The sequence below is a fragment of the Diabrotica virgifera genome, chromosome 1 (genome assembly GCF_917563875.1).
Source record: "Diabrotica virgifera virgifera chromosome 1, PGI_DIABVI_V3a".
In the NCBI taxonomy this organism is placed as follows: Eukaryota; Metazoa; Arthropoda; class Insecta; order Coleoptera; family Chrysomelidae; genus Diabrotica; species Diabrotica virgifera.
This window is the reverse complement of record NC_065443.1, coordinates 83,999,981-84,025,876: the sequence shown is the minus strand read 5'-3', so window position 1 is coordinate 84,025,876 and position 25,896 is coordinate 83,999,981. Positions and strand designations below refer to the sequence as shown.

Genomic DNA, 25,896 nt, shown 5'->3' with positions numbered 1-25,896 from the left:
TTATGTAGTCAATTTGGTTTCTTACGATATTATTGGGGGTATCTGCTGGAGATTTCCACGTATATAATCTCCTTTTAGGTAATGGTAGGGGAGCCCAAGCGGGGATTTTTGCAGTTACTCGAGCGCGTCAGATTATCATATGCGGAGAAACGTGGTACCCTGCAGATGTACCTCTGCCATATATTGGCTCTTAACACAGGGGAGTTCGTTTAGGGGGGCTCGAAAAAAAAAATCTATCCTTAAAAATACTCGAAATTGTCAGATTAAGATAAGGTAAGTTAAGTACATGCAAAACAGTGTATATTTAAAAAATCTGACGATTTGAGCAGGGCGTAAGGGAATTGGTGAGTCACAAAGTTTCACAAGAAAAAGGCGAATATTTCGCGAAATGAACGTCATATCGAAAAACTAAAAACTACACGTTTAATATTTTTCAAAAATCTATCGATAGATACCAAACACGACCCCTCGCAGAGAGGGGTGGGGGGTAAATTTTAAATTTTAAATGCAAATCCCGCGATATTTAGCAAAATAAACATCAGATCGAAAAACTGCAAAATACACTTATTTAATATTTTTGAAAAATATATCGAATGGTACCAAACGCGACCCGCCACGGAGGTGGGGTGGGGGGTTACTTTAAAATCTTAAATGGGAGCCCCCATTTTTTATTGCAGATTTGAATTCTCTGCATAAAAATAAGCAACTTTTATTCGAAACATTTTTTCGAATTATGGATAGATGGCGCTATATTCGGAAAAAACGATTAATGGAAATGGAAAATTAAATTAAAAAATGGCAAGCGCCCGCTAAAATGGAAAATTTTACTTAACTTTTTTTGGTTTTAGGACCTAATAATCACAACCCAATAGGTCCCCAAAGCGCTCGAGTGACTGCACATTTAGCATACTTTGCTCCCCTACCATAATTTGAAAAAGGTATTCATTATACATAGATTATGTTCTTTGCAAAAATCTGCGAAATAGTCTCCCCTTTCATTTCTATCGCCCAGTCCATAACAGCCAATAATATTACTTTGTCTGCCTTTTCCTATCTTAGCATTAAGGTCACCCATCAGAATGGTGAGATCTCTAGTCTTGAGTTGGTCGGTAACAGTTTTTACATCGGCGTAAAACTTGTCAAGTTCTTCCAGTTCACTTTCCGCTGTCGGTGCATACACTTGTATTAAATTTATGTTTCTGGGTTTCGCGTTCAACTGAATCATTATGACTCGTTCAGATACCTGGCATACCGCTCTAACACATTTGCTAACCTCGTTTGAGACTATGAATCCTACACCATGACGATGGTAATTACTCTCTTCTCCTGCATAATATACTTCATGATCATCCACATGGCATTGGCCAGATCCGGGCCATCGCATTTCACTGATACCCAGAATTGATATTTGCAGCCTTTTCATCTCATTTATGGCATTGTGTGTTTTTCCTGGTTCATATAAACTCCGCACATTCCATGTGCCTATTCTACAACTTCTCTGTATATCAAATTTGGCCAAGCGGGAGATTCTTCGCACCCCTGCCCCATTTAAGAAGCGCCCGTACTCGGGGCCATCGTTTATTTCCTCAGCCATATTGATTAACCTGGGAAAAATAGTGTAGTAGTCATTCCCTTGGCTTTCTACACCGCTGTGTACACGCTGTTTAAGTGGTTGCCACCGCACCGAGTACTATTCTGTATTGACCGTTCTGGCCTAAATGACTTCCGCTCAATACAGATACTGAAAAACCAGCTGACGATTTCCAGGTTCGATTTTATACAAGCCCTAAAACCAGGGGGCTGCCACCTCCGTCCTCCAGACCGTTGTGAAGACCTTCTTCTCCGCCCTGGATGCCGTTGTGGGCTTCATCCGTGACCCTGGACAGGGGACCCTTAGCAGGTACTAGTTTCCCGGGTCAGGAAACACCTGGAATCTGCAGAAGGCAGGGATTGATTCAATTTCCCTGATAGGACTATCCAAAAGGAGTTCCTACCTACTACCGGTTGATTTTGGATGAACCGCCTGAGTATTTTACTCTTCCTCAGGTTCAATGGACCGGCCAGTCTCTAGACTTTAAAACTTGGAAAACTATGAATAGGATAAGAACGGAGGTCGCTCCAGTGAAATCGAACATGGCAAAATGGGGGAAAATAGACCAAGATGATGTGAACTGTGACTGTGGAGAAAGGCAGAATATGGAACATCTTTTTACATGCAGAAACTATCCTTATCGTTGTACCCTCGAAGATTTGTGGCTCGCCAACGAACACGGAACCGACGTAGCCCGATACTGGGCTGAAATTTTATGAATAACATGTCCGGACACGATAAAGTAAAGTAAAGTAAGTCGACAATGGCCTGTAAATATTCTTATTAAAATGAGTAGTCCTTTTTTGTTTAAACTAATGCAATATTTAAATTTGCTATGGTTATAAGGCCATGGAAGTGTTTTTAGTTCTCTCATTATTCATCCTTGTAAGTCTCACCAATGTTTGTACTTTGACTTCTTCTTCTTCTTCATGCGCCTTGTCCGTTGCGGACGTTGGCTATCATCATAGCAATTTTAATTTTTGGCTGTTTAGTACCTGTTTAGTATTTTGACTGCTGTTACGTGAAATTACTATATTCAATTAAAAAGTGTTTTTGTAACCCGTTTGACTAATTCGTTTCTGTCCACTCCTAGGTCTGGATCCCGCAAATGAAAAAAAGTTGATTAATAGCAAGCTGAAAATTTGTTAATAGCTTAAGGGTGTCTTGTCCGACAAACTTTGATATATGGGAACACTGGATCAGGGGAAGTTTTAATTGTGGAACTGGTTAAAAATTTGGAACGGCCAGACCACGAAAACGGCACATGTATTTTGTCCGACAGAACAGACTTAAACTCTCCGAACAGAGATTAAACTCTCATGCAAAAATCAGACTGCTATTTATCACCAAATGGGCTTTTTAATGAGTGGAACATGTAGAATATGTCAAATGACTAGAATTATGACAGGTGATAAATAGCAGTCTCATTTTTGCATGAGAGTTTAATCTCTGTTCGGAGAGTTTTAAGTCTATTCTGTCGGACAAAATAAATGTGCCGTTTTGGTGGTCTGACCGTTACAAATTTTTAATCTGTTCCACAATTAAAACTGCCCCTGTTCCAGTGTTCCCATATATCAAAGTTTATACGACTAGACACCCTTAGAGCAAGGACACACCAGGCGGCACGCATCGAATCGACATCGAGGCAGCGTAAAACACATGGCGCGGTATAACAGCGGCAGCTATGCTACGATTTAAAGTATTTGTATTTCGTTGTTGCCAAATTTAGTCGCGTGTTGGCTGCTGTACGATAAGATGTCTGAAAGTTATGACGATTTGTCTTTTATAATAAATACAAGTGTATTTTATCTTAGATTAAAGAAAAAAAGAAACGCAGATATTGGATACATCCGATCATAAAGGAACGAAATTATAAGGGATTTTATACACATTATATTAACATTAATAAAATAATTATTAGTGAGTATTAAAAAGCCGTGTTCAAGAAATAACACCGTTATGAGGGAAAGCATATCACCTAAGAAAAACTATTTATAACGCTAAGAGGCATTCCATTCTATGGTACGCCACTGAGCAAATACAGGTGTTAAATTGATTAAAAAATTATTCAAATTAAAGCCAAAGTACGTATCGAGAAAGACGAAAACCAGAATATACAAAACCGTAATAAGAGCAACAGCCACCTACGGATGTGAGACATGGGTGCTAAATAAAACAGAAGAAAAAAAAATAGAGTTGAGAACGGAACGTGCTAAGAGCTATTTTCAGGGGAAAGAATACAGATACAGCCCTAATAGCACACGACGTCCTTTGGACGTCCAAAATAGGTCCATTTTTGGTCCTTACGTCCATGGACTATAAACGGACGTCCTTTGGACGTCCCATTTTGGACGTCCTTCGGAAGGAATAAATATGGACGTCCTTTGGACGTCCGACGTTGGACGTCCTTCGGACGGAATAAATATGGACGTCCTTTGGACGTCCGACGTTGAAAGTCCTTTGGACGTCCATACTGGACGAAATACGGACGTTTTATGAACGCGTATATATTATATTGGACACATTATACCAATTACGGGATCAAATAGCAAAATAATTCAATAAAATATTAACTTACGCGTTAACTTTACGTTAATGAAATACAGTCAAACCTGTCAGTAACGGCCACTAAAATGAAAGAACTATTGGCCGATATAGAAGGGTGGCCGTTATTGCCAGTTTTTGTAGTCTAGATATACAGTAAAACTTGTGTTACTGGCCACCTGATAAAATCGGCCACCTGTACTAACGGCCAGTTTAAATATTCCCCAAACCAATTATATCTAGACTACAAAAACTGGCAATACCGGTCACCTTTCTATATCGGCCAATAGCTTTTTCATTTTTAGTGGCCGTTACTGACAGGTTTTACTGTAATTGGTTTGGGGAATTTTTAAACTGACCGTTAGTACAGGTGGCCGGTGTTTGCAGGGGGCCGGTAACACAGGTTTTACTGTAGTTTAAATCGAAAAGATTAAATCTTAATTCAAAATTGTATATACAATTATTACAATTATAAACAAACTAAGTATATAGTTTAATATCCAAAAAATGTTTTTGATTTTATGTAATGTAATGAAAATCTTATTTGTAAATTATTGGTTACAATGTTTAACAATAGGAAATATTCAAGAATAAATAAAATAAAAGTTTAATCCTAACAACACAAAACATTCCAGGAATGTAGGTACTACCGTTCTATTCCGTGAACATCTATCTGATTAAATTATGGGTGGAAAGTTACCACAAGATATTCTATGAACATAGTACAATGTCTTCCTGGAGGGGTAAAATTTTCCATTACAAGATTTTAAGAGAGGCCATTTATTGTACTGTTCAATTTGCGTTCATTTTCAAATTTGCCGCGCGAGTATCTATGTAGGGTCTCGTGGTCATTGTCATTGGTCATCACATTTCATTTTCATAACATAACCGATAACCTAAAAATTTAGTAAAGTAAAAATTTTGATTGGAAAAAAATGCATCGATAAGGGGGTGTGGGAAATGGAAATTAGTGGCTTTTTTGCTGTACTGTCTGCTAGTTTTTGCTCTGGGCTCTGGCTAGATCTCTTGTTTAAACAATTTTGTAAGTATTATAAAATCCGTTTTCAATTTTCTTTATTCTTTATGAAACGAATCATTTATACATGCATATTATTACCTGTAAATAGGTACCTATTTCTTTTGATTTTTAATTGTAAAGAATAGAAAAATTACCCTTCATTTTAATTTTTTTTAGAATCAGCTGAAAGTGGCCTACAAAAAAAAACCAAGAAGGAAATGTATAGCCTTGTGGCTATGAAAGGCAAAAGAGAGATATAAAAAGTGTATTGGCTAGTTGGAAGAAAGTCCACATTGTCCATGCATAATAAGTTATTACTTTATCAACAAATATCAAGAAGATAGCAGGGTCACGAGCATCAACTTCATAAGTTCAAGAATATCGAGGAAATCCAGCTCCTCGATACTACTGGGCAAACTAGAAGATTGAAGAGGACAAATCCTTTTGAACTAGTTTGAGTGATAGGTGATAGTGAAAAACGGAGCATAGTGCTTGTGTGCTGTGCCTGTGTATGTTAGAATAGTGCACGATCTTGTTAGATTAGATAAGAGACGTTATGGGGTAAGCTCTTCATTTTAAGAAACAGTAGTAATTTAGGTTAAATTAAAATTGCTCATTGGTCAGTTATGACCAGATTGTTTTTTTATGTTTGGCAAAAAGGACTTAAGTCAGAATTGCACATTGATAATGTTTTGATGATTTCTGGACCAGAAAAAAACTGTTGTAGATGTAAACTGTATGTACAGTAGAATCTACTACAGTACTGTAGAAATCATCAAAACATTATCGATGTGCAATTCTGACTTAAGCCCTTTTTCCCAAACATCAGAGAATTGTAATGTACAATAATTCTCCTATCTGCTTTTTCATGAATTTTGTAGGAAACGAAAAACCATTTTTAGGATCATCTGCTTTCACATGTAAATTTTGACATGTTTTGTAGTAAATAGATAGTTGAATTTACTACAAAACATGTCAAAAAATATATGAAAACAGGAGGTGACTATAAAAAAAGTTTTTAGTCTCTCTTACAAAACTCATGAAAAAACAAATCGGAGGTATGTCACATCAGTGACTAAGAATGTCTAAAAAATATACTTTGATGTCCCAAGAACCAAATATAACCTACAGTCCATCTAATTTACTTACTGTTGCACGTCATTATCTACGCCAGAGATCTAAGTTGACATACAGTCCATTCATTTTACATATTCCCAACTGTAAACAAACGCACATGGAAGCTAAACAGGGTCGTCCTGAAATGTATCTTAAAAACCAACACGCTATCTACAATTTGAATTTGCAGACTGACCAGTTTGGACCTGTAAAATGAGAATCCGCCTCGTTTAGGGCAATAAATTACATTTAACAGCCTCTTGACGAATGAGACGGCGAATAGTAACACGTGCGTTTGTTTATAGTTGGGAATTTGCTATGTGAATGTGGGTAGTTGCCAAAGTATAAAAAGATCCTGAATCCATTTTAAATCAAATATGTCACATAATTATTGTAAACGTGGATTATACAACAAAACAAATTAATATTCAATGTAAATAAGTAAAAACTTAAGAAATAGAGAACAAGAATTAAGTTATAATCTTTTAAGATTTGCAGTGCAAGAGTTTTTGCACTGCATTGTTAATAATTAAAAAACGGCTCCGAACTCTTGGCAAAAAGCCGGTAGGTTTCTTTGTATAAGTATGTCTACAATAACAACTAAAAAAGTTGTCAGATACCTCGATTATTCCAAGTCGTTATAAAATTAGGTGAAATTTATATTTTTATAGTAGAGGATCTTTTTATAGTAAAGTAAATAATAAAAACAGTAAATATAATAAATAAAACAGATACTTATAGTAAAGAATATAAACAAATATGAAGTGTCATCACCGTAACTGTCAAATAAATGTTACCAATTTATTCTAAAATGTCACCTTCGTTCGATTACAGTTACAGTGTGATCCGAACAAATCTGCTTCATAAAAACGCTTTATAATCCATTTATACAAATTAAATGAAACATATTATTGTGTATTTCTTTAGGTTAACATTAATAGAAATCTTCAAATATTATTTCTACGCGTATATAATAAAATATGTCTCGTGGCTGTAATTCCAGTGTACTCGGCAAAGTGATTCTAAAAAAGAACACACCTACCGCCTAAATATTTCGTGTTGGTATCATGCAACCTCACAGGCTACGACGCGGATGACGCGCAACAGTTAGTAAATTAGACGAAGTATGTAGATATATACAGGGTGTAACAAAAATACAGGTCATAAATTTAATCACATATTCTGGGACCAAAAATAGTTTGATTGGACCTAACTTACCTTAGTACAAATGTGCACACAAGAAAAGTTACAACCCTTTGAAGTTATATATATATATATATATATATATATATATATATATATATATATAATAAAAATTTTTTAAAAATTTTTTTATAAAATTTTTTTTTTTTTTTTTTTTTTTTTTTTTTATTGGGGAATGCAGTCAATAAATATTTGGGCTATTCAGTGAAACACTTTGAACTTATTAGTCGAGCTTTCGAAAATTTTATTTTCTTTATCAAGACTATCTACAAATAAAAATGTTTAAATTTAGATAAAACTCAAAACAAAACTTAACTTACTGCTCGTGGTTACAAATTAATAATTATACAACTTATATAAAAACATGAAAATTTCTTAAAAGTAATATGTAAACGTAAAAATTTTGATAGTATGTCAATTCGACATCACTCAAAAAAATGTCGTTGGACTACTATAATAATTCGATAGGTTGGGAAAGAAATTAATGACATAATTTGTTGTAATTTATGATAGAAGAAATAAAAAAAAAAATTTTATTTTAGGTAGAATTATTAGTAATATTTCAACAAATTTTAATAAGACAAAATGTTATTATAAATGATACTTAATTTATCAATGTCAGATCTCTTATTAATGCAATTTGATTTTTTTATCCAAACCATTTCTTTAAATTCTCTTTTGCGTAAATTAATTTCCCTTTCTAAAATTGTGGTTTCTTGAAACATGAAAACATGATCATCATTAATCACATGTTCTGCCAAGGCACAAGATGGGACATTTCTCTTAATATCACTTTTGTGTGAAGTTAATCTAAGGGATAAATTCCTTGAGGTTTGACCAACGTAACATTTACCACAAGTGATACAAGGTATAGAGTAAATAAGATTAGAACTCTCCATAATTTGTAGTGGAGTCTTTGTTTTGGTGTAAAGACTGTTTAAAGTTTTAATATTTCTAGTGGCAATCTTAATTTTTGGATTTTGCCTAAATAACTTAACCAACTTGGGTGTTAAAGTTGGTATATATGGTAGAGAACAATAAGAAATGGTAGGTAAACTTTCTAATTCCCTTTCCTGTTGGTCAATATTGTCTTCCTGAAGTGTTCTATTATAATTAGTGCTAAAAATTAATTTGTTTAATAAACCCCTGGGATAACCATCTACCATATATACCAACTTTAACACCCAAGTTGGTTAAGTTATTTAGGCAAAATCCAAAAATTAAGATTGCCACTAGAAATATTAAAACTTTAAACAGTCTTTACACCAAAACAAAGACTCCACTACAAATTATGGAGAGTTCTAATCTTATTTACTCTATACCTTGTATCACTTGTGGTAAATGTTACGTTGGTCAAACCTCAAGGAATTTATCCCTTAGATTAACTTCACACAAAAGTGATATTAAGAGAAATGTCCCATCTTGTGCCTTGGCAGAACATGTGATTAATGATGATCATGTTTTCATGTTTCAAGAAACCACAATTTTAGAAAGGGAAATTAATTTACGCAAAAGAGAATTTAAAGAAATGGTTTGGATAAAAAAATCAAATTACATTAATAAGAGATCTGACATTGATAAATTAAGTATCATTTATAATAACATTTTGTCTTATTAAAATTTGTTGAAATATTACTAATAATTCTACCTAAAATAAAATTTTTTTTTTTATTTCTTCTATCATAAATTACAACAAATTATGTCATTAATTTCTTTCCCAACCTATCGAATTATTATAGTAGTCCAACGACATTTTTTTGAGTGATGTCGAATTGACATACTATCAAAATTTTTACGTTTACATATTACTTTTAAGAAATTTTCATGTTTTTATATAAGTTGTATAATTATTAATTTGTAACCACGAGCAGTAAGTTAAGTTTTGTTTTGAGTTTTATCTAAATTTAAACATTTTTATTTGTAGATAGTCTTGATAAAGAAAATAAAATTTTCGAAAGCTCGACTAATAAGTTCAAAGTGTTTCACTGAATAGCCCAAATATTTATTGACTGCATTCCCCAATAAAATTTTTATAAAATTTTTATTACATTCCAACAGTCATTACATATTAACAATTATATATATATATATATATATATATATATATATATATATATATATATATATATATATATATATATATATATATATATATATATAATAGCACCAAGGGTCTTAGAGGCCCATGGCTTGAAAAGTTTGTTTTTTTTCTTCATTTTCACGTTTCTTTATGTACTGAGATCTTCTCTGGCTTGATATGTGATTTTTCTCCATTCCTTCCTGTTATTCATTTTTCTTTTCTGACCCTGTAGCACCATTCTTTCCAAATCTTTTTCGACCTCTTGCTTCCATCTATTTTTCGGCCTTCCTCTTCTCTTTCTTGAAGCTGTAGTGTAGTTTAGTACCATTTTTGGAGTCCTCGTGTTTGGCATCCTTTCAATGTGACCTCGCCATCTAAGTCTCTGTGCCTTTATCATTCATTTGAAGTTACAAGATGAAGTGATTTTTTCCAATATATCGAAAACTATTAGAGATTTTTTATTGAAAATGGACATGTGGCATTATTATGGCAGCAGTATCTTACGAAAAAACTATAGTAAAATTTGGACACCCCATAAAAATTTTATGGGGGTTTTGTTCCTTTAAACCCCCCCAAACTTTTGTGCACGTTTCAATTTAATTATTATTGTAGTACCATTTAAACACAACGTTTTAAAAACTTTTTTGCCTCTTTCAATTTTTATCGAAATATTTTGAATATTTGTCAAATCCACCACATATTTGTATATGGTTAAGTATGATTATGGAGACTTGGTAATAATATGCAGACTTATTTATGCTTTACATTTTAAAGAAGCCAGAAAAAAGAAGCCAGATCTCGATAAAATGTGCCTTATCGAAAAAATACAAAGAGGCAAAAAAGTTTTAAAAACATTCTGTTTAACTAATGGTACCTCAGTAATAGTTTAATTGGAACATACACAAACATTTGGGGGGTTTAAAGGAACAAAACCCCCATAAAATTTTTATGTAGACATGTTAAAAAAGAAGTCGCAACTCGATAAAAACTGCCTTATCTGAAAAATACTAAGAAACAAAAATATTGAATTTAACTAATGGTACCACAATAATAAAATTGAATTGGAACATACACAAAAGTTTGGGAGGATCTAAGGGATCAAAACCCCCATAAAATTTTTATGGGGTGCACAAATTTCACCATAATTTTTCTTTAAGATATTCCTGCCATAATACTGCCACATGTCCATTTTCAATAAAAAATCGCTAATAGTTTTCGATATAATCGAAAAAATCGATTTTCATTTTGTAATTTCAAAGGGCTGTAACTTTTTTTATGTGCATATTTGTACTAAGGTAAGTTAGGTTCATTCAAACTATTTTTGGTCCCAGAATATGTGATTTAATTTATGACGTGTATTTTTGTTACACCCTGTATATACAGCCGATTACGCACCACCTTAAAAATTGGGCATTTTTGATGTCTCGAATTTCCTAAACCTGTTGTTGCATCTAAGTGATTTTTTTATAATATTCTAGCCTAGGCCCTAGGCTATAGGTTAAGTACCTCCTTATGCTTGTCATGCACGGGGAGCTATACTGTAATATATATTATATCACATCGCACTCTATAGTAATGAGTGAGCCTGCACATATGGAACCATTTGTTTTCTGTCTGCAGGCTCACTCATTACTATAGAGAGCGATATGATATAATGTACATATATTACAGCATAGCTCCCTGTGCATGACAAGCTTAAGGAGGTAACCTATAGCCTAGGCTATAATATTATAAAAAAATCACTTAGATGAAACAACAGGTTTAGGAAATACGAGACATCAAGAATACCCCATATTTAAGGTGGTGCGTTAATTTCTTGGAGAAGTTTATTGTAATTTAATGTAAATAATGTAATATCCAATAATTGTAATTTAATATAAGATGTAATATAAGTTCCTTAAAAAATATATTTTTTATTTCCCACGACATTAGATGGATGTTCGGCAGCAAGACATTGGACCAAACTGGGACGTCCTATGAAGGCCCAATTGACGTCCACCGAACGTCCCTTCGGATGTTAAGTGGACCTCCATTGGGCGTTTGGCAACGTGGCATTTGGACCAAAATTGGACGTCCTGTTAAGGTCCAATTCACGTCCCCTAGAACGTCCGGTTAAGGTCCAATTTACTTCCGATTAAGGTCCAATTTACGTCCGATTAAGGTCCCCTTTACGTCCGATTAAGGTCCAATTTACGTCCTATTAAGGTCCAATTTACGTCCGATTAAGGTCCAATTTACGTCCGATTAAGGTCCAATTTACGTCCGATTAAGGTCCCATTTACGTCCGATTAAGGTCCAATTTACGTCCTATTAAAGTCCAATTTACGTCCGGTTAAGGTCCAATTTACGTCCGATTAAGGTCCCATTTACGTCCCATTAAGGTCCAATTTACGTCCTATTAAGGTCCAATTTACGTCCGATTAAGGTCCAATTTACGTCCGATTAAGGTCCAATTTATGTCCGATTAAGGTCCAATTTACGTCCGATTAAGGTCCAATTTATGTCCGATTAAAGTCCAATTTACGTCCGATTAAGGTCCAATTTACGTCCCCTAGGACGTCCGATCAAGGTCCAAATTACGTCCGATTAAGGTCCAATATACGTCCCCTCGGACCTTAGATGGACGTCCAATGGACGTTCGGTAGCGCGACATTTGGACCAAAATAGGACGTATAAAGGACGTTCCTCGGACGAAAACGGACGTCCAATGGACGTCCCTAAAGTCCTTGAAGGACGTCCAATGGACGTCCATTGGACGTCCTTGTGCTATTAGGGAGAAGACGGCTGGCATAGAAGCACCAATCAAGAATTAGTGATGCTTTACAAGGAACCAATTGTAACAAGATACAAAAAGTCATAAAGAATCAGGTGGGCAGGTCATGTCGAGAGGATGGATAAGGGAAGAATGCCAAAGATGGTACTGCACAGAAGACCAGTTGGGACTAGGAGACGAGGTAGACCAAGAAAAAGACGGCAAGAAAGTTTCAGGAAGGTGTAGTATCGATGGAAATTACACACTGGAAAGAGGAGCTGAAAAATAGGATATAGTGGAGAACCATAGTTCAGCAATTTTTACATAGACATCAAATAAAATTATATATAAATTATTAGCATAAACTGTATTATCTAAAATTGTAAATACAAGGCCTGTAGAGCATAATAAATAAAATAATAAATAAATAAATAAAACAAGCTGAAAATGCGAGCATTATCATAACGAAAACTTTGTTTATATACGTATTTAAATTCATAAGATAGAAAATTGCTATTCCGAAAAGCTGTTCAGAATTAAAAATTATGTTTTAATGTGCAAATATATCATTCTAATTTAAATGTTGTGAACTATAAAGATACTTTACTCGAAATTCATATTTTTTTACATACCTCGTATAAAATTAATAAAATTTGATTAATGATTAATCATAAATCTTAGACCAAGAAGAGATTTTTATGAATAATAACTTTTCTTCGTCAAATTAAAAATACAAGAGTTATAACTGAAAATGATGTTGGTATCCATAATTTGAGAAAATTCGTCTATTTTTTTCCATTAGAAGGATGTAATTTCATCTATCAGAACATACTTTTTTTATTCCAAACCACATTTTAAATAAAAATTTTCCAATATTGTAAAATAAATAATACATACATGATAAAGATACTTTTTACTGATGAACTTTACTTGGATGTACAGACCGAGCTAGTCTCGTAAATTCCACGGCTTTGCGCCACGCTTCACGCAACCGCATTTGCGTAGGTACTTGTGTTTCGGGTTGTGTGGTCTATAATCGATTCTACTGATTCGTCATTAATATAATTAATATAATATTATGTATTATTGCTTTCAAAATATACTCAAATTGTATTTTTATACATTCATTACACATATTATTTTATATAATAATTAAATTCACTATAAAATGTCATTTATATTTTATTAATAGCTAAATAATTTAAAATTTAGTTTGACATTCACGAAGTGTCAAACTCAAATGTAAATAATAACATTTGCTTCTCCTAACAAATTCAGATTAAACAAGCTGATATTGCGAGCATTATCATAACGAAAACTTTGTTTATATACCTATTTAAATTCATAATATAGAAAATTGCTATTACGAAAAACTGTTTAGAATTAAAAATTATGTTTTAATGTGCAAGTACATCATTCTAATTTAAATGTTGTGAACTATAAAGATACTTTACTCGAAATTCATATTTTTTTACATACCTCGTATAAAATTAATAAAATTTGATTCATGATGGTTGCATCATAAATCTTAGATCAAGAAGAGATTTTTATGAAGAATAACTTTTCTTCGTCAAATTAAAAATACAAGAGTTATAAATGAAAATGATGTTGGTATCCATAATTTGAGAAAATTCGTCAAATATTTTTTTTTTATTAGAAGGATGTAATTTCATATATCAGAACATACTTTTTTATTCCAAACTACATTTTAAATAACAATTTTCCAATATTGTAAAATAAATAATAGGTACATACATGATAAAGATACTTTTTACTGATGAACTTTACTTGGATCTACAGACCTAGCGAGTCTCGTAAATTACACGACTTTGCGCCACGCTTCACGCAACCGTATTTGCGTACTTGTGTTCTGAGTTGTGTGCGCTGGTCGCTGGTCAAGTGGAGAATTTACCAAATTTAAATATAATCGTTTGTACTGATTCATTATTAATATAGTATAATATGTATTATTGCTTTCAAAATATACTCAAATTGTATTTTTATACATTTATTACACATATTATTATAATAATTAAATTCACTATAAAATGTCATTTATATTTTATTAATAGCTAAATAATTTAAAATTTAGTTTGACATTAACGAAGTGTCAAACTCAAATATAAATAATAACATTTGCTTTGCTTAACAAATTCAGATTAAAAAAGTAGCCTACTTCCTAATCAAAGATTTCAGTTGACGTTTAGTGCCTGATAGGAGATAACCGGATTGTGACGTCACATTTTAGATTTTGAGGTCGATTATCTCGAAGACGGTTTGAGATATCGAAATGCCGTTTTCAGATTTGGATTCAAAAGACAAAACTACATAAGAATCCATCGATACATCTGCTCTAAGTATTGCAGGAGCGGCGACGCAATAACACACAGACTTTTGCAAATTTATAAACGAAAAGTTTTCGTTGATAATAAATAATAATAAATAAGGTTTTTTTATTATTTTGTTTGAATATTCATCAATGCGCATATCCCAAATAGCTGGTCTCATCTGAATTTCATTAATTAATTTTTCTACATGTGTATTTCCCATCACAAAAACACGATCTGACAACACTCACTACAGAATTCGCTAGAAAACAGCTCAAACGTGTGTGTCATACAACGATAGACGCATTTATGATATGCCGTCGAAGTCATAAAACCGATTGGCGGTGGATGGGTTCCAAGATATGTCGCCAGTAAGCCGCTGCATCGAAAATTTTAAGAGCGTCTGGTGTGTGTTACTGCATCAAAGTATAGTAAGGGATGCGTCGCTGTCGACATCTCAGCGGGGGTTCAGTCGACGTACGCCGCCCCGTCTGTGTTACCTCTTACTAACAAATTTTCAGCTTGCTATTAATCAACTTTTTTTTCATACGCGGGATCCAGACCCATCCGGGATATCCCAGAATCCATATAATTCTTTTATGAATCGAATGTAATCACATGCGATATCACTGCTTTGGTTTTTTTGATAACTTCTTGTATCTTGTACCCAATATTTTTTGTCCAAGTTTTGCTGACTACATCTTCCAATCGTGAGTTTCCTCTGAAATGGAAACTTAATAATTTTGTCCAGCTTTCTGAGAGTTTAGCTTTAGGCCGGTAGACGTCCATCTTCTTTTCTTCTGCTTTTTGTAGAGTTATCTCTGTAGCCCTTAATGCCATTATTGTTTAGTTTAAAAATATTGTCAATGTCCCACCCGTTTTTGCAAGTTAACTATCTAGTAAGTTTATTCCCAATGGTATAATTATTTAGCGTGTCGTCTAAGACCTTGCTCAATCTCGTTTTGATCAAAGTTATAATAATGTCGTTCGTGGTTGACGTCTTGGTTTTCCCACTCTTAGAGAGTGATAGAGAGATAGAGAAGATAATAAATGAAATATTTAAACAGAAAAAAAATATGTAAACATCATTTAGCTTAGGTATTAGATACATCAGAAATGTGAATAGTGAGAAGACTCGTTTGATATTATTAATAAGGCACCATAACTTCGAAAACTACGAAAGTGTTGTTAACTCTAAAATGTCAAGTCAAAAACGTCAAAAAGAAAGAATAAAATAAAAGGGACTTTTTGATGGGTAACTTTATTCCTTTTAGTAATGGAACTTACCTCTGAATTTAAAATATTTGGTGTCAGGAATATTGCCATTATCATTTCTCTTCGATATCGCTCCAGTTTCTCTGGACGATCTAAATGATCCCATAGCTCGAAGTGATGGTGGTTGTACGCAAAAAACATCGTCGCTCAGTCTGTACGACGTCACAGAAGGAGTTCCTATGGTACTATCGTCGTATGTGCTAATGTCGATGTCAGTCAAAACTGAAATAAAGAAAAATGTAGATTAGTTTTAAACAATAAAAAAAGGAAGATCAATATTGTTGCTTTAGCATTTTTTTGTCCACTTTGTACGAAAAGTTTATTATAACAATTTCATGAGGTGTCTAAGGTAATATTTCAAATTGCACCTCAAAATCTTCGAACTAAAATAAGCATAATCTAAACGTTTATTTATACAGCCAGAAGATGCTACCGAGATCAAGCGTTATCCTTTTTTCTTTCACACTTCCTAGTTTACCTTACATGGATTTAAAATAATTGTATTTTTAGTTTTCAATCAATATAAGTAAGAGAATGATCCAAGGTAGAGGAGTAGGTATTGCGTTTGAATTAAATTTTCAAAGGCAAAAACAGGACCCTTGTCGCCTTGTGGAAGGAGTTAAGATCATTCTGACTCTGCCGTTATTTATGTTTTTTTTAACTAATCTTTTAACATATAGCACCCTGAGTTTTCCTTGTCTCTCAGTTTATTATTGAAAAGATGAGGCGGAGCTTTTTCAATTTAGTTCAATTTTTTTATAATCTTCCTTTTCAGTTAGTAGGTATAGTGGAATCAATGAAGGTTTTCACCTCCTATTTCGTTGAACCTCCATCGATTTTCATGAAAATTGGTAAGTATGTAGAGAATACCTCAAGAAACAAAGGTGACATGGTGCCAACTTGCGCTTTTACCCTGGGGGGGGGGGGGGATGCCACCACTTCTCGGGGGTGGAAATTATTTTATTAAAAATAATACCACTAATCGATAGAGGGACAAATTATAAGTAAAATTTGTTATATAAAGTTATATCAATAAATCAATAGTTTTTGAGTTATTAAAGATCAAAAGTTTTGATTTTTCCTGAAAAAAATCCATGTTTTAAAGCAGTTTTTCATAAATAACTCAAAAACCATAAGTTTCTTCAAAAAAGTTGTTATTACCAAAATCGAAGATAATATAAAAATAAATAAGCTCCTTATTCGAAAAATCCTTTATTACATATACAAAGTGAGTTATATGCAATTGAATGTATATTTTTTTCCGCGAGTACTCAAATCTTAGTATTTAAGCTTAAATAACAGGAAAACGATACACTTTGTTAAATATAGATATTAAACATTTTAATAAAGTACTTAAAGGTAACTATCAAAAAGCTACATAAGAAGTCGATAGCATCAAAATTACACAAGTTATGATGGAAATAAGAGGACCCTTTCAGATTTTTTAGGGAAGAATGAAAAATGAAACATACGTCATTTCCACAAAAATTAAAATTTATGGTAACCCATTTAAAACTTTATTTATTTTAACATGAGTAATAACTTCAACAATTTTGACCGGTTTAGAATGCATATTTTTGAAAAAAAATACGATTAAAAAATTAGAATTTTTCAAATTTTCGTGAATTTCATTTTCTTTTGATAATAACTCCAAAAATACTCGATACACTTAAAAAATTGTAGAGAACAAAATTTTAGTTTTAACTTTATTTAAGGTTTTTCTTTTTTTAATATTTTTTTACGAAAAAAAATAACCGAGATAGAAACATTTAAAACCTAAATTTTACTGCGAGAACCATGTAACCGGGGCCATTTCACCTTGTATTAAAAAAAAAATAAAGGATTTAGAAAATTATGTTTAATACAGTGTTATAGAACTTTTACTTAGCTTTGTAATGGTTTTTGGATAAATCTCATATTTCAAAATTTAACGGAGTTATTTTAAAAAAACCAATAACATTTTCTTTGAAAAAATTTTATAGCGGAGATTTTGTATGTATACAGGTTGTGGGAAGTCCAATTAGTCGTTTGTTGTAGGAGATACGAAAAAAGTTTATTTAGGTGAGATTGGGGCATAGATAATATCATAATTTAAATACATTTCCAAATATACAGGGCCACATATATTGACAGGGTGAAACAAAATTATCTTTTGTTTAATGGAACACCCTGTATATTTTTACATTTTTGGATTCTCCTCTATGTTTATTTCTTAAAATATCAGGTTTTGTGATGTTATACGAAGTAGTTTAAAAGATAATTACGTTTTTATTTTCAAATTTCATAATAATATTCACTCCCTGTATAATTGTAGTGATTTGACATCAGAAAATCAATTTATGTTCAAGTGATTTTTAATATAATCTATTATTGTTAAAAATTAATAATCTAGCAAAACGTTTCATTTTAGCTAATACAGGGTTGGTCGAAACTGAATGAGTGATTTCTCAAAGTTTGAGAGTATGAATTTTCTCAAACGGAGCAGCCTGTAATGCCTGTAATGAGCATTGTAATGAAATGCTATTGTATGGCACTTTATTATTTCCCACCCTGCCAGTGAGAACTGAATTTATTTTTGAAATCCCTAACTTTATGTCTTTAATTATTTTAAATATTGTAAACGATTAAAAAACAATCAAATTAAATTGAAATGAATAACCAGTGTATATCTTCCACATTTACTTCATATTTAACGTAGCCTGTACCATAACATTGCACAGATTATTATCCCTGTATAGCAACGATATACCATGAATGCGAATTCATACTTGAGAAATGTCTTATATCCAGTCTCACAAAAAAAAGGGATTCCTCAAACATAATATATATGCAGACAAAATCAGCCAATGTGATTTGCGATATCTAATTAAACGCACTACCAAGTTGGTTTTGTTGAATATAGCATGGAAGCACGACGATACTTTAGTGATAAGCGTATTTTTCGTAGTAGCTATAGTATGTTGTTTTATATTATGTATTACCTATATTAAATTAGTTTTAGTATGTTTCGTTTATCTAAAAAAATAAAAAACAAACAAAAATTCTGTTTTTCTTGTAGTTGTTTTTTCGTATAGATATTGTTTTATATTGTAGTAAATTGAATTTAGTTTTAGTATGTTCCGTTTGTTTGTAGAATTATATTTAATTAGATTTGCTTTAATTACTAAAATAAATAAATTTTCAATTATATTTTATGTATTTGTGGAAAAGGAAACCTAGCATTAGCGGCCACATTTCTATAACGGCCAATTGTTTTCTATTTTCAGTGGCCGTTATTGTCAGGTTTTACTGTACCAATAATATTTTATTAAATTATGAAATATTATTTAAATAAAAAATTTATAAACTTGATAAAAGAAAGTTTGCTTAGAATTTACTCCTCTATATAATTATGGGGTTATTTTTAATAAAATAGTCTTCACCCATGAGAAGGGGTAACATCCACCCCCAGGATAAAAGCGCAAGTTGGTACCACATCATTTTTGTTTCTTGAGGTATCTTCTAACTACTTACCAATTTTCATGAAAATTGATGGAGGTTCAACGAAATCAGGGGTGAAAACCTTCAGTGACTGCCTTTTTGGAAATATAAAAGATTAATTTTTTTCGTAATTGTCGATTTGCTAATTTTCTGATTTTTGGTTGCTATAAGGTTTAAAAAATTGATAAAAATTATAAATCATGCACATAAACGTAAAAAAATATTTATTTTACTTAATTAAACAAGATTGCTTGAGCCAGAATGCTGAAATCTGCATTTTTATCATTAAAAAAAAGGTGGATTTCACCCCTAAAATGCAGAAAGCGCAACTTGGTGCCATATCACTTTTGTTTTTTGAAGTATCCTCTAACTAATCAACAATTTTCATGAAAATCGATGAAGGTTCAAAGAAATCGTGGGTGAAAACATTCAGTGAATACACTTTCAGAAATATAGAAGAATAAGGTTTTCGTGATTTTCGACTTGTTAATTTTCGGATTTTTGGTTGCTATAAGATTTGAAAAATTAAAAAAAAATGTAATTCATGCACATAAATATAAAAAAAATATTTATTTTTCTTAATTAAACGAGATTACTTGCGCCATAATGCGGAAATCTGCATTTTTTACAATTTAAAAAGTAGGGATGTATTACACCCCTAAAATGCAAAAGCGCAAGTTGATGCTATATATCTTTTATTGCTTGAGGTATCCTCTAACTACTTACCGATTTTCGTGAGAATCGATGAAGGTTCAACAAAATAGGAAGTGAAAACTCACAGTGACTGCACTTTCAGAAATCTAAAAAATAATTTTTAAAAAAGGGGTGTATTTCACCCCTAAAATGCAAAAAGCGCAAGTTGGCACTATGTCACCTTTGTTCCTTGAGGTATCCTTTAATCACTTACCAATTTTTATGAAAATCGATGGAGGTTCAACGAAATCTGAGGTAATAACTCATATCCACCTTCATCGACTCCACTAGTATAATACCTAAGTCTTTTTTTATTTACTTTCTTTCTACCGTGGTTTTAAATAAACGTTTAAATGATCCCCATTCTAGATATTTTGACACGCGAATGCTGGAGATTATCAAGGGAATCTCTATCTTATATGCAGCATAACGGAAAAGCTGCAAAGGTGTTGGGTTGAATTAGGTTCTGAGGTTCTTTAACCAGGACGTTCTTCTTCTTCCTTCCTGAACCTCGCTTTTCAAAAATCTTTTTCCTTTCAATATGGCTTGTAGGAGGGCATATTTGGATTCATTTCGCATAATGTATCTGTAATACTATAGCTTTCGAGATTTCATGGTGGTCAGTACCTCTCGGTTCTTCCTCATTCTTCTAAGACACTCCTTATTTTTGACTCGCTCAGTCCATGGGATCCAGAGCCTACTTTACTTCAAATCAGGCCCGAGGCACTACACAATTTTCGGGCCCCTAAATGTGATTTAATTAATAATAATAATAAGTTTTTTAAATGAATTAATTATTTAATAGAAATATAGTTGCACCAGAAATTTAAATTTTTATTAACAATAATTTAAATTTGCATTTAAACAATTAAACATTGTTAAAGACAGTGCGTCTCATTTAAGATGAAGACAGTTCATATTTCGGTTATCAAAATAAATACAGATTTTCACATTTTTTAATATACTCAACTGAATTTTAAATTTTAATCGCGGTAAAAATCCACAAACGGTAAATTTTCTATATTTTGCTTCGCGTTAGATATATCGGAAAAAGTTATTTGAAAAAGTACTTCCAAATCTTATTCTAACCCCACATACCAAATTTCATGACAAAATTCGCACTTCTCAGTTAAGTTTTAGAATTTTTAAATTTTGTCGTGAAATTTTGTATGTGGGGTTAGAATAATATTTGGAAAAACTTTTTCAAATAACTACTTTTTCCGATATCTCTAACGTGAAGCAAAATATCGAAAATTTACCCTGTTTGTGGTGTCGCGATAGGCTTGGTTTAAAATTTAAATTTCAGCTCCGTATCTTAAAAAATGTGAACAGTCAACCAGTATCACTGTGCAGAACTTCAAATCTGTATTTATTTTGATAGCCAAAATATAGGGCCGTCTTCATCTTAAATGCGACACACTGTGTATATGTCATTTACTTTTATAAATAATTTGGTTGTTGCTATTATTCGTTGAAGAACGTTTCTCCAATGTTCCTTTTCTTCTAAATAACTTTTTTCCATTAATGTTACAATTTGTCCTGCTGTACTACTTCTTTTGACTAACGTACCAATTGTTATGAAATATGTTCAGGAGATCGCTCATGTTGAATTAACTGTCCTATTGATATTTTTCCAGTTATTATACCCATCGAACGTTACAAGAACAATAATTTTCGTAGAAATCAGTTTACAAACTGTAATGATGTGATGCCAGCGATGGGCAGTCGACCAAAGACAACCGTAGGAGCAGCCGTGTTGGCGCATAGCACCGCTGGGGGAAACAGAAGGAGTAGTGGCATCGAGAGCATATTTAAGGCGAGCCAGGAGAATGAGAAAATCAATCGTTGCTAGCGTGTTGAACTAGCAATGGCTCGACAGCTTTTGCTAGCGTGTTGAACTAGCACTAGCTGGATGGGCAAAGATGCACCGTATCTTGAAGTGGAACTATGTCTAGGCAGACGCCACCGTGGTGAAGTGGAGTCTTGCCATGACCATTATCGCAGGAGGCGGTAGTAGCGAGAAACGAATGTGAAATGCGGTATGTCCGGATCGGAATATATAGGGCTATGTTGATTTAAAGTAGCGTGGTTGTTATTGTATTATATTGTATTGTTTATCGTATCATTTTAATGTTGCTATTATGACTGTAATAACGTTTGATATTGTTTCTCCTTTGCAGAAGACGGAATTATATTTTATTTTATTTATTTTAAACTGTATATAATTATCTTAATATATTTACTTTATTTTTAACCTGGGTTTTACTGAGTATGTCGTCCTGAAAGAGCTACCCATTACAAAACGTAACAATAAACACGGCTACATTTAATACTCTAACCACTCTCAAAAAATTTTCCCCATCAGCTTTCATTTTACAAAAAATCGCACTTTCCAAATGTCTAGTTTTATTATTATCCAGTTGTGTAACACATTCACTAATTTTATCAATATATTGATTCGGTAGATTATTTATAAAATATTGTTAAAATTACAGATTTAAGTGTTTTGGCTAATCCCCTATATCGTTAGGAAAAGAGTTATTGATATTGTCGTTTTCTATAGGAGATGATGGAGATGTACCTATTATGTACTTGTGACACGTGAAGTTGCCTGGAAATTAACAATGGAGTCATCATTTATCATTTTCTGTTCGTAAAATGAAACAATTTTTAAAATTTATAAATTTTTTGGTGATTTTTCCGGGCCTCATTAAAATGTGGGCCCGAGGCAGGTGCCTCACGGGCCTAGTGCTAAAATAGGCCCTGATGGGATCTTAAATATACTTCGATATAGCCACATCTCATAATCTTCTGGACATATCGTCGTTCAATGTCCACGATTTAACACCATAAAAAAGGACAGAGAAGAAGTAGCATCACAGTGTACAATATTTCAGATAATTCTAAAATCCTTTTAAAATACGAAATACTTAATTACGATATTGTTTATATGTATACACCGTTCTTAGGCGTCAACGCCCTTCGGTAGGGATCTATGGAGGAGTATCACCAAGCCGGAAGCCCTTATCCCTTCCCGTACCGCTCCTCCATAGGCCGATCAGACGCCAGTTTATTCCAGACCAAGCCGTAGACTCTATTGAGTTTTATACTACGGCGTTGGCCTTTTTATAAATTTCATGACCTAGCTGAGGCTCGAACCAGCGACCGCAAATCGCAAATCCACTAAACTTGTCGATCGACTGAGCCCCAGCTAACTGGACCGTCAAGACCGTATTGTTTATATAAAAATGTTAAATAACAAACAGACGATCATACCACGAATGTGAGACACAATGATTTCTGCCGAGTAAGCAGTAAACATATTATTATATCATATATATATATATATATATATATATATATATATATATATATATATATATATATATATATATATATATATATATATATAACTTGACATAGAAATGAAAGTGAAAATGTATACAAACATATCGATCTAATAAATAGATATACGCAAAATAATAGGGGGATTATTATTAGCATAGATATAATAATACATAGATTAGGCAAGGTACGAAAAATAGCGTAACGCGGAGCAGTTCATCGGTGGTCTATCACTCTCTACCGACGCTTAGCTTTTTCTCCCTAGCATATGATGGCCGGTGCCGCTGTAACTCTGTGGCTGTGTCGTTCCATTACTCCCACCTCTTGGTAGATACGCTCACACTCGTACCACACACAAAGATAGCTAGACCACTGTACTTGATATTGGCGTTACACCCCCATGCATTGAGCGGCATATACCTAGCCTGGTCTATGGTTAGTATGTCTATGATTATTAGTTAGATTGCGAGAGATTCAGTTAGGTTTTCGGTTGCTTGTCGCCTAGAGTAATATATGATAAGTGCCGTGATCAGCTGAATACTTTCGATATTAAACAACTGTATTTAACAACCAATAAAGTACTGATGGGTAAATAAGTGTATTCCTGCTGACCAACCTCATACCAAGGGCAAATACCATCCTACATCTTTATAGCATCATTCCTACTTGTATATCAAAAGAGAGGTTGTGGATCTTGTAGTAGGCCCTTCTTCGGTTGAATGTGGATCTAGATTTTCCTATTCGCGCTCTTATCTCCTGGTTGTTGGTCAAGTTTTCATTTATTATGGTGCCGAGGTAGTTGCAGCGCGTCATTCTTTCTATTGGGGGTTGTTTGACGTAAAGTTTTCTTCTGTTATCTTTTTCTTGCCAAATATTATGAGTGTCTTGTTTACGTTTATATTGAATTCATACTGTTGACTGTAATACATGATTTTAGGCACACGTGATTTTTACGTATTCAGTCTGTTCATCGTCAATTCTGAGATTTGAGGTCTGATTCCAGTAAGGGCTTCGAATTATTTTCAGATCTTTTTTGTTAATTCCTGTTTCTTTTAGTATTTGCATATTATACTCCTTGGCGTGATGTACTCGACCAAACGCTTTCTCGTAATCAATCAGGTATGCGTATACGTCGCAAGGATGCCTTTGCATCTCTGGAATAAAACTGGTACTGAACACAAAGCCTCTCTTGTACAAACTGCATTTATGAACCTGAACTGGATAAGGGAATTGACTTTCACGGAGCTAGTCAATTCTTTTATGGATAATCTTTAGGAAGAGTTTTAGGAGATGACTCATGAGACTTATCGTACGGTATTATTACAATAACCTCAGACTTCAACCATTCTCTTGGTATTTCTCCAGATATGTAGGTACACATATATAGGTATTGTTGAGTATCTTTGTGATTATTGCTCTTGATTGGTTGTCCATTCGTTTGAGGCTACTGTTCACATTTTAGATATAAAATATTTGAGTGAGTAAAGAATACCTGTGTGATTATTCTAAGTTCAGTATTTTGTAGTTTTAATAGTATTTTGCTTGGAGAGCAGAAGGTCTTAATAATTGTTTCCAAATCTTTGGTCTGGAATATTTTCCCGGCTTGGTATTTACAGCTTGGTTTCCAGGCTAGTGTTATGTATATAGTGTACTATTACACGGCGTGGAAGCTTGGACGTTAACAGTCAGCTCGTTCCGACGTTTAGAGAGCTTTGAGTAGTGGGTATTTCGTTATGCTGAAAATTCCATGGACCAACCGCGTTAGAAATGAGGTTTTAAGGAGTATGAATAGAGAACGTGAACTCACAGAAATTGTCAAGAAATGTAAAACATCTTATCTTGGACACATGTTTAGACACGACAGGTATAACTTCCTTCAACTTATTGAAGGAAGTTGAAGAGTAAATGGAAGGCAGACACGGCCCCGGTAGACGACAAATAACCTGGCTGCACAACATCATAGAATGAACAGGATTAGACTTTCATAGTTTAATAAGAAAAGCCCAGGGCCCCCGTAAGAACTATTGGCGCCTGTGTGCAAAAAAAGATTTTGGCGCCCCTTGTCATTTTATAGGCCTATGTATTTTGATAATGTTTTTTTATTTATTTTTTTGGGGTCCGGACAAGTAATCCCCGGACCAATAATCCCGGACAAAAAATCCCCACAAATTATCCCTGGACAAAAAATCCCCGGACAAATAATCCCGGACAAAAAATTCCCACAAAAAATCCCGAACAAATATTCCCCACAATTTTTTTTGGACAAAATATCCCCACAAAAAATCATCACGGATTATTTGTCGCCGGATAATTCTCTAAAAGTTTTCCCGAAATTTTACCAAATTTCGAATTCCAATTCCATGCCGAAATCTTCAAATTTTACATTAATCATCCAACACTACATGGAATACAATTTTTACGTACACCCAGCTCGACCAAAATGGCCGAGTTGGGCGTACAGAAGAAACTAAC

At 33.2% G+C, this 25,896-nt stretch overlaps 1 protein-coding gene across 1 annotated transcript in view; it reads right to left on the bottom strand.

The window, feature by feature from the left end:
• The window catches only part of LOC114329068 (uncharacterized), a 206,667-nt gene that overhangs the window by 6,014 nt on the left and 174,757 nt on the right, over positions 1-25,896 (bottom strand). Inside the window, exon 5 of the mRNA XM_028278081.2 lies at positions 15,919-16,128. Coding sequence (XP_028133882.1) covers positions 15,919-16,128 — 210 coding nt within the window. The remainder of the gene's footprint in view (positions 1-15,918; positions 16,129-25,896) is intronic.